The sequence below is a fragment of the Phalacrocorax aristotelis genome, chromosome 10, assembly GCF_949628215.1.
Source record: "Phalacrocorax aristotelis chromosome 10, bGulAri2.1, whole genome shotgun sequence".
NCBI classification, from domain to species: Eukaryota; Metazoa; Chordata; class Aves; order Suliformes; family Phalacrocoracidae; genus Phalacrocorax; species Phalacrocorax aristotelis.
Window position 1 is genome coordinate 25,170,419 of NC_134285.1, and position 11,163 is coordinate 25,181,581.

The following is an 11,163-nucleotide window of genomic DNA, read 5'->3' on the forward strand; positions in this document are numbered from 1 at the left end:
AACTCATTGGCTGGCGGTAGGGGGAGCCGGAGGGTTGGATTGGCTGCCGCGCCTGGGGGAACAGGTTCCCGGCGAGCGCGGGGCTCGTGATTGGGAGTGGTGCCTGCCAGTTTGTGGGGGCGGGGCTTTAACCCGCCGGAAGGCGGAAGCGGGTGGCGCCGGACGGCAACATGGAGGAGGCGGTGGGGGGTGAGCGGTGGCGGCATCATTATCATCCTCCTGGGGTGACTGTGCCTGATGGGGGCTCTATCTCGGCTCCCGGGGGACATCCCGCCCCACCCCCAGGGTTGATTGAACCTGGCGCGGAGAGCCCCGGGTCATCTGGCCGGCCGCCGTGGTGCTGGGGCCCGGTTCCTGGTGGGGGGAGCTCTGGGGTGACCAGGGCCCCGAGGCAGTTAGGGCCGTGTTACTTGGGGTTGCGCTAAGCCTGGCCGGAGGCCTGGGCCTGGCTCCCGCTGCGGGGAGCGCCGAGCGACCGGGCATGGCGCGGGACTGCCGGTGCCACCGGGCCGATCACCAGGGAGCGCCGAGCAACCGGGGTCCGTCTCTCCTCTCCCCGACACCCCCTTCTTTCCCCGCTCCCTGTTACCGGGGCCAAGCGCCGTTACCGTCGGTGGAGGTGCGGATGAGGTCCGCCATGGTGTGCACGGGCTCCATGCCGCCGGTGCCGGTGTGGTGCCAGTGCTGGTCCCGGTGCCGGTATGGTGCCGGAGCAGCACGGGGCGGGCCGGGCCTGCTGCGGTGAGTCACTGTCCGGCCGTGACGGGGCACCCGGGAACGCGGGCCAGGGTAGGTGGCTTTGGCTCGGCTGCAGCCAGAGCGCCCAGTCCGACCTGACACCGACCCTTCCCCACTCTTGGCCCTGCATTGACGGGCTGTGGCAGCTGAGCCCAAAGCAGAGGCTGGAGCGATGCTGGTAACACAGCAAGGAATGGCGCAAAGGCTGGAGAGGAGCACAGGACCACGTAGTGGCAAGCCCTGTGCTATGGAGGAGGGAAACGCCAAGGGCCTGACCTCACCAATGGCCTCCAAGCCGATGATGTAGGCGCAGCCTGACACAGCCCTGCGGGTGTTTATTGCTTTGCTTTGCCTGATTGCTACTTAGGTCATCAGGACAAAGCCTACTCCATGCAGAATGTTTACTGCTGTCGTTCATGATGCCCCTTTTCTGATGGCAAAAGGGCTCTTTTCTCTTTTCTCCCTCCCCCTCACACTTAAAACAGACTTTTTGGAGCAGTGACAACCACCATCACCCTCGGCAGGGATCTGTGTCCCTGTGCTGACCGGTCATGTGTTGCTGTCTTGCATCAGGACAGACTATGATGCCTCATTGCCTTTCTTGTTAGAGACTCTGATACCTTGTTATCATTCCTCCCAGAGAGAAGCAACCTGGCTGGGGTGCGGCACATCCTGCTGGTGCTCTCTGGGAAGGGTGGTGTGGGGAAGAGCACCATCTCCACAGAGCTGGCTCTGTCACTGCGGCACTCTGGGAAGAAGGTGAGTGAGGGTCTGTGGGATGCTGAGCTCTGTCTTCTTCCCAACCTCCAGCTGGGCTGAGTTTTGCTCGTCCTTTCGCATGTGTTCTGTGCTGGCAGTGTATGGATTCTCTGTGTGGAAATGCTGTTTGAGAGCAGCTGAAGTGATTCTTTTTTGTGTTCACTTGATCATAGAATCATTAAAGTTGGAAAAGACCTCTAAGATCATCAAGTCCAACCATCACCCCAACACCCCCATGCCTCCTAAACCATGTCCCCAAGTGCCACATCTACACGTTTTTTGAACACCTCCAGGGATGGTGACTCCATCACCTCTCTGGGCAGCCAGTTCCAGTGCCTGACCACTCTTTCAGGAAAGACATTGTTCCTAATTTCCCATCTAAACATCCCCTGACACAACTTGAGGCCATTTTCTCTCGTCCTATCACTAGTGACCTGGGAGAAGAGACCGACCCCCACCTCACTACAGCCTCCTTTCAGGTAGTTGTAGAGAGCAATAAGGTCTCCCCTCAGCCTCCCTTTCTCCAGACTAAACACCCCCAGCTCCCTCAGCTGTTCCTCATCAGACTTGTTCTCCAGACCCTTCCCCAGCTTCAGGCCCTTCTCTGGTCACACTCCAGCAACTCAATGTCCTTCATGTACTGAGGGGCCCAAAACTGCACACAGCACTCGAGGTGCAGCCTTGCCAGTGCCGAGTATAGGGGCACAATCACCTCCCTGCTCCTGGTAGCCACACTATTCCTGATCCAAGCCAGGATGCCGTTGGCCACCTGGGCACGCTGCTGGCTCATGTTCAGCCAGCTGTCAGCCAGCACCCCAACTCTTTCCCAAGCCTGTAGCATTGCATGGGGTTGTTGTAACCCAAGTGCAGGACCTGGCCCAAGCCTTGCTGAACCCCATACAATTGGTCTCAGCCCATTGATCCAGCCTGTCCAGATCCCTCTGCAGAGCCTTCCTACCCTGCAACTTACCCTTCTACTCCTGCCCAGCTTGATGTCATCGGCAACCTTACTGAAGGTACACTCGGTCCCTTCATCCATGTCATTGATAAAGATAGTAAACAGAACTGGCCCCAACACTGAGCCCTTGGGAACATCACTTGAGACTGGCCACCAGCTGGATTTAGCTCCATTCACCACAACTGTCTGGGCTTGGCCTTCCAGGCAGTTTTTTACCCAGTGAAGAGTGTCCAAGCCATGAGCCACCAGCTTTTCTAGGAAGATGCTGTGGGTGACAGTGTGAAAAGCTTTACTAAAGTCCAGGTAGATCCAGCACAGGCATCTGCAGTTCATTTCCCTTTCATCCAAGAGACTAAAATTACCCAAGATTTGTTGTTGGTTTTGAAACTGAGGCACTGAGAAATTGCTAGTTTGTAGTATAACACATCACTCCATTTGTGGACTGAAGCGGGTGAGCTGAGGGACAGTGTTATGATGGGGACAAAGGGGAACTGTGTGGGCATGCGACAGGCTGAATTCCCCAAGGATTTTTTTTTTTAAAAGGCTCTGTGCAGCCAGTGCCAGTTGGATCCTGATAGGTGACTGGCATAAAGATCTCCCCAAAGTTCCTGGGGAATGCCCAGGAGGTGTTCCTCAGAGGGATGGTGACCAGGAGGGCAGTCAAACTTTAATGCAGTTCTTTGAACCTGTATTTCAAATCTGGCTGCTGAGCTTGGAGTCTGTTCTGCAAAGCGCTGTAAGCAGCCAAAATTTGGGTGCTGCCTCCCCCTGCCCAGGGAAGGCAGCGCGGCCAGGTGCTGCCGCTGTGCTTAGCTCTGAAGGGCTCTGCCTCATCGCCTGCAGGTGGGGATCCTGGACGTGGACCTGTGTGGCCCCAGCATACCCCGTATGTTCAGGGTGCAGGACAGTGACGTGCACCAGTGCGACAGCGGCTGGGTCCCCGTCTTTGTGGACCAAGACAAGAGCATCTCGCTCATGTCCATTGGCTTCCTGCTCGAGAAGCCGGATGATGCTGTGGTGTGGAGAGGACCCAAGAAAAATGGTACAGTTGGTTTTTGCTGTTCGTGGCTGCCTTCTAGTGCTAGGAACCTTCTGCAAACCCTCCTGGAGGTGGTGTTTGTTCCTGGGGGAGGCCAGGCTTTTCTGGGCAGGTCATTCCTTGGAGCAGTCCTGGTCTGCAAGAGTGGGTTCAGGTCACTCGGATGGGGAGAGTGCAGTTTGTGTTGTGCTGACAGATAGCCCTGCTGTCTCTCACCCAGGGTGCCTCCCAACCCCTGCCCTGCTTGGCCCACAGCTCCCAGGGTACCTGCTGAAATCTGCTGGTTTTTTTTTTTTCCTGCCGCTTTTATTTCCATAGCTTTGATCAAACAATTTGTTGCTGATGTGGCATGGGGGGATCTGGACTTTCTCATCGTGGACACGCCGCCGGGTACGTCTGACGAGCACATCTCCACAGTGGAGGCCTTGCGGCCCTACAAGCCACTTGGAGCAATCCTCGTCACAACACCCCAGGTAGGGCACCGGCTGGGGCTGAACTGGAGTTCCTGGGCAGGCTTCTGCCTCTGAGCATGGTTTGGGGGGGAATATGCACTCCAAGGTGAGTGTTTGCACAGGCCTGTCTGTGGCTGCTTGTTCAAGACATCTGCCTCTTTTTTGATGCATGCCTGCTCCAAACTCACGGACCGTCTGGAATAACGGATACCCCTAACCTCGCCTGGTCTCCCCACAGGCCGTGGCTGTAGGAGATGTAAGGCGAGAGCTGACATTCTGTAAGAAGACAGGCTTACGAGTTCTCGGCATTGTGGAGAATATGAGCGGCTTTGTCTGCCCACACTGTTCGGTGAGTTTCTTGGGACGGCTAGGCTGTTGCGGGTTCTCATTTGTGACAGGGTGTTGTAAGATGCAGTGTCTTGGGTGGAAAATTGACAAATGCCATGAGGGGAATGCTGTGATCTGGGGAGACAAGAAGCTGCCAGCTGCTATATGTCAGCTTTGGAAGAAGCCACTGGCTCTGCTTTCCTAAAGAGAGCTGTGGGAGGGCAGGGGCAAAGGCAGTACCCTGAGCTGGAAGGTGGAGAGGAGCTGGCTCTCCCCACATGTGGGCAGTGCCTGCCCTGTCACACAGGGCTCTGGAGTTTATGACTCACTGCTTCTGCTCTTCCTCCTTCAGGAGTGCACAAACATCTTTTCCAAAGGAGGAGGTGAGGAGCTGGCCAGGTATGCTGGGGTCCCCTTCCTTGGTGAGTGGCCTCTTGAGCAGAGCTGTCCATGGTCAGAAGTGATATATCTGTGGTGCTGTGGGAGTGCTTGAGCAGAGGGATGCAGTGTCACGGGGACAGGCAGCCTGGGCTCTGGGGCCCTGTGAGTCCCTGCTGTCCTGCCAGAGGTGAGCTGTCATTCTTGCTTTGCTTCTCTGCTATCCAGACTGGTCAGAGTGGACATCTGTCCCTGCTGGGGAAGAGGTGGTGATGATCAGCAGCCTGCTCTGGCTGCTGACACTGTGGTGACAAAGTAAGCAAGCCTGGAGCTGCACAGAGCCATCCTGAAATGCCCTGGAGCCTCCCTGAGAAATGGGAGCTAAGGGCTGGCTGGCAGAGCCCTGCCCTCCAGACGAGGGTGGGATCAGGGTGGGAGCGTGTCTCTCACAAAGCACTGTGGCAGGCTCTGGGACCCAGAGGGGGCAGTTGCTGGTGACAAGTAGCTCGTAGAGAGCTCAGTGAGGGTAGTGGTTGCCCTCTTTCTTACAGCTTCCCCCAGAGATGACTCTGGCAGGGTATTTCTTCAATACCCTGACTCCAGCCCTTTGCCTTACAAGGAGCAAGCAGTCACTCTCCCGATCCCCCCTATTCCACAGGCTGTGTTCCCCTGGACCCCCAACTCAGCCAGAGCTTGGAGGAAGGCAGAGACTTCATCCAAGAGTTTCCCAAGAGCTCTGCCTTCCCTGCCTTGGCTCAAATCACCCAGCAGATCTTGGATGGTACGTCACAGCGAAGCTCCTGAGAAGGGTGGAGACCTGGACTCTTGCTGGCAGAGCCACTGGCTTGGCAGCACGACCAGCAGCCCGTGCCAGCAGGGAAGTGGGATGCAGGTAAAACTGTCTCAGTGGAGAGTGACGGGGTGAGCATTGGTGCCACTCACAGCGGTCCAAAAAGGGAAGCGCTGCTCCATCCCCCTGGATCTGAAGAGACCCTGCGCACAGCAGCAGCCTGCTTCTTGCCTTCTCACCGTGGGGGTGCTCTGCCCAGATTGGTACCATTGCTTCTAGCCCTACACACGCAGCACCGTCCTCCGCAGCCAGCCATTGTACAGGTGCCTGGGGACCTCAGCTTGTGTCCGCAGCCTCTCATATGCTGCTGTGCTTCCAGTGCAGCTACAGGGGCAAACATCATCAGCTGTTCTTCCCTCAATGAACCCAAATGGCACCGATCATCTGGATCGTGGCTCCATGAGCTGCTGCCTTCTCCCACCGCTTTCCTTGCGTGATGGATTATATGGTACTTGGTTCAGTGGCTGGTGAGTTCCTGCTGGATGCTCCAATGTGGACCCAAGCAAGGCCGCCTTGCCCTGAAGTCTTGGATCACTGGTTCCTGATGGGCTGACGAGGGTACAGCATGTGATTCGCGTGAGAAAATTTCTTTAAAGGGGTCTAAAAGCCATCTGAGGGCTGCATCCCACTGTGCTGGCTTTTTTGGTCTGCTGGGGATTATTGTGACTCAGGAATGTTTTTAAAGGTTCCAGGCAGTAAACACTTTCTTTAAAATCCAAGTCTGACTTATGTTTTTTCCATGGCTTCAGGCCTCATTGTAGCTGTGAGTCTTTGTATTATGAGCACTTCACATATATCTAGGTATTTCCTGCTCTTCCCCAGTTTCCTTGCTTTCCCTTTCCCCAGTTCATCTAAATTCATCCTCCTTCCATACCAACTTTGATATCAAGCCAGTTCCTTATCTTGCTGACAGCTGGCCGTGGCAGCCCTTTGTGGGATGCTTTGCCAGGGCTGTTCTCCATGCCCCTGCCACATGTGGGGCTCCTCTGTGTCCCTGGGTGGTTCCTGCCTCGTTGCTCTAAGCGTTCTTTTCCTTTGGACTTCTTTCCAAGGCCCCAGAGCTGCTGCTCCCCAGGGACCTGCCCTCTTGCAGGCTTGAATTAAGGTGGGGGAGCAAATGAAGCGCGTGTCCTTGCATCTTATCTCCCTCCCTCCTGGACTCTGAGCCCCTCCTGTCTGGGTGCCGTCTCCATCCTTGGGACTCACCCTTGCGGTGCTGTTTCTGGGAAGCAGGGGGAAATCTCAGATTTCTACTAACAAAAGTGGATTATAGCCGGGTTGATTGGAGGAGAGCAGGAGGAGCATCTGTCCCTGCTCCTGCTGCACCCACAGCAGGGACTCGCACCTGACCAGGTTTCCAGGAATATTTTGTCTGACCTTTGGTCACTTATCTGGGGTTTGGAGAGCCGGGTGGTGGCGCTGGAGTCTAACTGGGCTGTTGGCTTGTGCAGGGTGGCCGGCCACTTCTCACTCCCTCCCTGGGCACGTGCCACCCACCCGGGGCTTGCAGAAAACTTGCTGCAAACTCCTCCAGCACCCTGGGGAGCCTGCGCTCCTCGCTCTGCATCTGCAAGCCCCGAGGGGCTCTGATAAGAAACCCCAGCTGGGTGCGGCACGTGCTTTGGAAAAACATACTTACAAGATGGGTTGCGATAGCTCCAAAGGTTTATTTGTCTGCTACGATTTATCAGGTAGGTGACGTGTGTGGCTTTCTACACCCTGCCTGCACCTGCTAGTGCAAGGAATGATTAAAGCAAGTTGTCTGCCCCCTTCCCTAAACCGGCTGGGGAGCTCAGGGCAGGGCTTTTAGGCTTTCTCAGCTGCTCCATGGCATGAAGATGCTTTGCTTTGTCCCACTGATGAGTCCTGGCCCTGGCAGGGATGGTGCTTGCCATGGGGAGGGCTCGGGGCTGGGGGTGCAGCTTCGTCCTATCCCAGAGGCTCAGAAATGTTCCTGAGGGGAGCTGGGAGTGACCACGCTAACCCAGGGGCTGTTATTTAAATATTAAAGGACTGAAATATTTCAGTTTGAAGCCAGCAAAGCCCATCTGGGGAGCTGGTGCCCATCTCCCCCTGCCAATGGCCAGGGTCATGGTCCAGCCCTGTGTGGGCACAGCTCCTTGCTGCTGCCCCAGGGAGCTGGCAGCGGCAAAGCTGGGCTAAACTGGGGTGGCTTTGGAGCTGGAGCTCCTGCTGCTGCCCCAGGGAGCCCAGGATGGGGCTGGGGAGGAGGCAGGCAAGGGTCTGTAGTGCGTCCCCCCAGGAAGGGCTGGCACGCATCAGCAGTGAGCAAAGCTGTCCTCGGTGGTGTCACGGAGGTCCAGGCCTGCCACGGCTGGGGGGTGGAGGCAGGTGAGGTTGTTGTAGGTGTAGATGGGGACGTGGGCATCGTCCCCCTCAGCCACGGACTGCACAAAGCGCGGGACCACCACAGGGTGCTGCAGGGAGAAGTCCCTCAGGCCTTTCAGGGAGCAGTTGCAATGCCAGTTGTTGCCCCCCAGCCACAGCTGCTCCAGGGCAGAGGAGGTGCACAGAAATCCCACCGAAAAGGTTTCCAGTGAGTTGTTCCTCAGGCTGAGATACCGCAGGTTGGCTAGGGGGGAGATGATGGTGTTGTCTAGCGTCTCCAGCTGGTTATGGGAGAGGTCAAGCCAGAAGAGTCTCTGGAGTGGGCTGAATGTGTCCTGGGAAATCTCCAGGAGCTGGTTGGAGGAGAGGAAAAGGTACTCCAGATTGCTCAGACCCACAAAGAGCTGGGGTGAGAGGTGGCTCAGCCTGTTGTGCTTCAGGTCGAGCTCCAGGAGCTCATGCAGTTCACTGAAGCTTTGGTCCTCGATGATGGCAATAGCATTATGCTGCAAGAAGAGCCGCCGCAGGCTGGAGAGACTGGAGAATGTGTTTGCCTGGATCCTGCTGAGGCAGCTGTGCTCCAGGTGGAGGCTGTGCAACTTGGTGACCCCCTTGAAGACATAGTCAGGGAGGATCTTGATGCAGTTTGCAGATAAGTGCATCACCGCCACATTGTACAGCCCCAGGAATGCCCCAACCCTGATGTCTTGTAGCTGGTTGTTGTTGAGGCTGAGGACCTCCAGCTGGCCCAGCCCATCGAAGGTCCTTTCTACCAGGCTCCGGATCCTGTTGTGCCCCAGCTGCAGCTCCTCCAGGAACTGGAGGTCTTTGAAAGTCCTGGGCCTCAGGCTGGTGATGGAGTTGGTAGACAAGCGTAGGACATGCAGGCTCAGGAGGCCCAGAAATGTGTCCTCAAACAGCGAGACAAGCCGGTTGTGGGAGAGATCCAGCCATCGGAGGGACTTCATGCCCATAAAGGCACGGGGTGCAATGGCATTGATCTGGTTGTGGTTCAGGTACAGCTTCTGTAGCTTCTGCAGCTTGATGAAGATGTTGATCTTGATGCCTTTGAGTGCATTGCCACTCAGGTCCAGCTCCTTCAGCTCAGTAAGGCTGCAGAAGAGCTGGTGCTGGAGGTAGGGGAGCTTGTTCCCGGCCAGGATCAGCTCCCTCAAGTTGGGCAAGTCATGGAAGATCTTGTCAGGCAGGACCACAAGTGAGTTCCAGCCCAGGTTCAGATACCAGAGGTTGGAAAGCCCGGCAAACAGCCCTTCCTCCACCTTACTGAAGTAGTTGTTGTTGAGGCTGAGGGAGATGAGGTTCTGGGTGTGCAGGAAGGTGTGGGGAGCCAAGTGCTTGAGGCGGTTGCGTTCAAGGTGAAGGTGGTAGAGGCTCCGCAGCCCGTGGAAGGCGTGCTGCTCCACGGCAGCCAGCTGGCTGCTCTGCAGGTCCAGAAAGTCCAGGGCTGAGAGGTTCCGGAAGGCAGCAGCTGGCAGCAGGGTGAAGTTATTGCCATCCAGCCAAAGGGCTTTGGCGTTGGGGGGGACATCCTCAGGCAGGTGTGTCAGGTTGCGGGCGCTGCAGAAGACATTGAGCTCCTCACTGTAGTCATCCAAGCTGCAGGCGCAATGGCTGGGGCAGCGTGGGGGGTCCGTGTCCCCCTGGTCCTTCGGGCTGACCCCCCCGGGCGGCTGGGAGGCAGTGGCCAGCAGCAGGGCCAGGGGGAGCAGGAGGGTGATGCCTGCTGCAGGGCACAGAGGAAAAGGTACACCATCAGCACGGGGTGATGGCTGCCCTAGGGGACCCCCTGGGAACACCCCTGGGTGCCTGCACTGCTGGGGGACACAGCAGAGGGGTGGGGAGGGGTCAGTCCCAGCTCATTGCACACACTGGGCAGCTGCAGGATATTTCAGAGGTTGGATCTGCCCTTGGGAGAGCGTGTGGAACTGTCCCCTGCTCCTGCCTCAGCTCGGACCCCTCGGGTGCCCAGACCCCAGAATTCATCCCTTTATATATTGCAGCTGCAGCTTATCCCTTTTCTGGGGAAAGGTCCCCGGTCCCCTCTCCTCCTTCGTCCTCAGCCGTGCCCCCCATTAACTTGCTCATCCTCGGAGCAGGGGGGTCTCAGTGCTGCAGTCCCTGTCCAGGTTTTGGCTCAGCCCAAGCACCTGCAAGCACCCTGGGCAGCACGGGGGCTCCCAGAATGTGTTATTAGCAGTGGAGGGGGGTGAAAAGCTAAGGGTGATTTGTGTGCAAAACCCCAGCAGAGTTTTAGTGTCTCCTCCCCAAGCCCCTGCCCTGCCTGTCCCTCCTGGGCTGGGGAAGCGGGCAGGTTCCCCTGCCTTACCTTTGCCTGTGCTCATGGTGGCGGGCAGGGCAGTGCTCTCTCTCTTCGGCCCCGCTGCCGACTGCGCAGGGATGGATGGAGCAACCACCTTGACGCCTGTCCAGCCGCCCGCCCGGCCAGGCTTAACCCCACCACTGCTGGGACGGGACGTGGGCTCAGCCCCTGGGACAGCATGGCTGGGGTGAGCATCACCCAGGGTGGCCTCCTTGCTTCTCCCTCCCAGTCTGTATCTGCCTCGGTGGCAGCTCGGGGAGGAGGGGATGGAAGGAGATGCCCAGGAGGACAGGCAGGGAGGGTGGTCCTGCTGGAGATGGGGTTTACGCGGGCAGTGAGTATGCAGGGATGGATGGAGCAGCTTCACAGGATGCTGGAGGGTTCTGAGCAGTGGCACTGACCCTTCCCTGGGTGCCTGCTCTGCTGGGGATGCCCTGGGGTAAGCCCTGGCAGCAGGTCCTCATGCTATATTGGCACCTGAAAAAACACACACTGGAGCTTGCGGCATCCATATTGCACAGGGGATTAGAGGTGTGGGGATTACCCTTGCCAGGAGATGGGCTGAAACGTCTGAGGTTTTATGGTGATGCGAGTGGGAAATGAGTTGGAAAATGAGGAAAAGCTCTTCTCTATGTGGCAGTAAAAGTCTTGGGACTGATCCCACAGACCTATCCTGTGGGTATATCTGCCTCGCAGGTGGAGATGGTGGTGGGAGCACTGCTTGGCTCAGTGCTTTTGTGCCTCAGGGGAAGCAGAGAGCAAAGCTCAGGTCCCACCGGCGAGGCGACAACTGCGAGGGTCCCCTGGCTCTCGGCTCCTCCACCAGCCCCACATACAGTGGGATGATGGCAGATGATGCTCTGGGGCTGGCAGATCACACTCTCAACCTGGCAGTTCATCAAAACCACTGTGGGAAGGCTGGTGACCTCGTTCTGTGTCCCAGGTCATTTCCCCACCAGTGTCCAACACGGC

The 11,163-nt window shown here is 57.4% G+C and overlaps 2 protein-coding genes across 3 annotated transcripts; one reads left to right on the forward strand and one right to left on the reverse strand.

The window, feature by feature from the left end:
• Window positions 1-120: 120 nt before the first annotated feature.
• NUBP2 (NUBP iron-sulfur cluster assembly factor 2, cytosolic) lies at window positions 121-6,220 on the forward strand. Of its 2 annotated transcripts, none has more exons than XM_075105995.1 (7): window positions 121-189; window positions 1,379-1,497; window positions 3,299-3,497; window positions 3,813-3,967; window positions 4,185-4,295; window positions 4,626-4,695; window positions 5,310-6,220. In XM_075105995.1, the coding sequence occupies exons 1-7, from the start codon at window positions 171-173 to the stop codon at window positions 5,453-5,455; spliced, it is 819 nt and encodes a 272-aa protein (XP_074962096.1). In that variant the 5' UTR covers window positions 121-170; the 3' UTR covers window positions 5,456-6,220. The 2 variants fall into 2 exon arrangements, with proteins under 2 accessions (XP_074962096.1, XP_074962095.1); XM_075105994.1 differs by having other exon boundaries at window positions 160-539.
• Window positions 6,221-7,660: 1,440 nt separating this feature from the next.
• IGFALS (insulin like growth factor binding protein acid labile subunit) lies at window positions 7,661-10,213 on the reverse strand. The gene is made up of 2 exons (XM_075106208.1): window positions 10,198-10,213; window positions 7,661-9,594 (listed from the first exon to the last, which is right to left on the reverse strand). Exons 1-2 carry the CDS (start codon window positions 10,211-10,213, stop codon window positions 7,781-7,783), a joined length of 1,830 nt encoding a protein of 609 aa, XP_074962309.1. The 3' UTR covers window positions 7,661-7,780.
• Window positions 10,214-11,163: the final 950 nt, after the last annotated feature.

Coding starts and splice junctions, on each gene's coding strand:
- NUBP2 (XM_075105994.1), top strand. CDS start 482: ATGGCGCGGGACTGCCGGTGCCACCGGGCCGATCACCAGGGAGCGCCG. Junction 540..1,378: donor GGGAGCGCCGAGCAACCGGG/GTCCGTCTCTCC, acceptor CATTCCTCCCAG/AGAGAAGCAACCTGGCTGGG. Junction 3,968..4,184: donor TCCTCGTCACAACACCCCAG/GTAGGGCACCGG, acceptor GTCTCCCCACAG/GCCGTGGCTGTAGGAGATGT.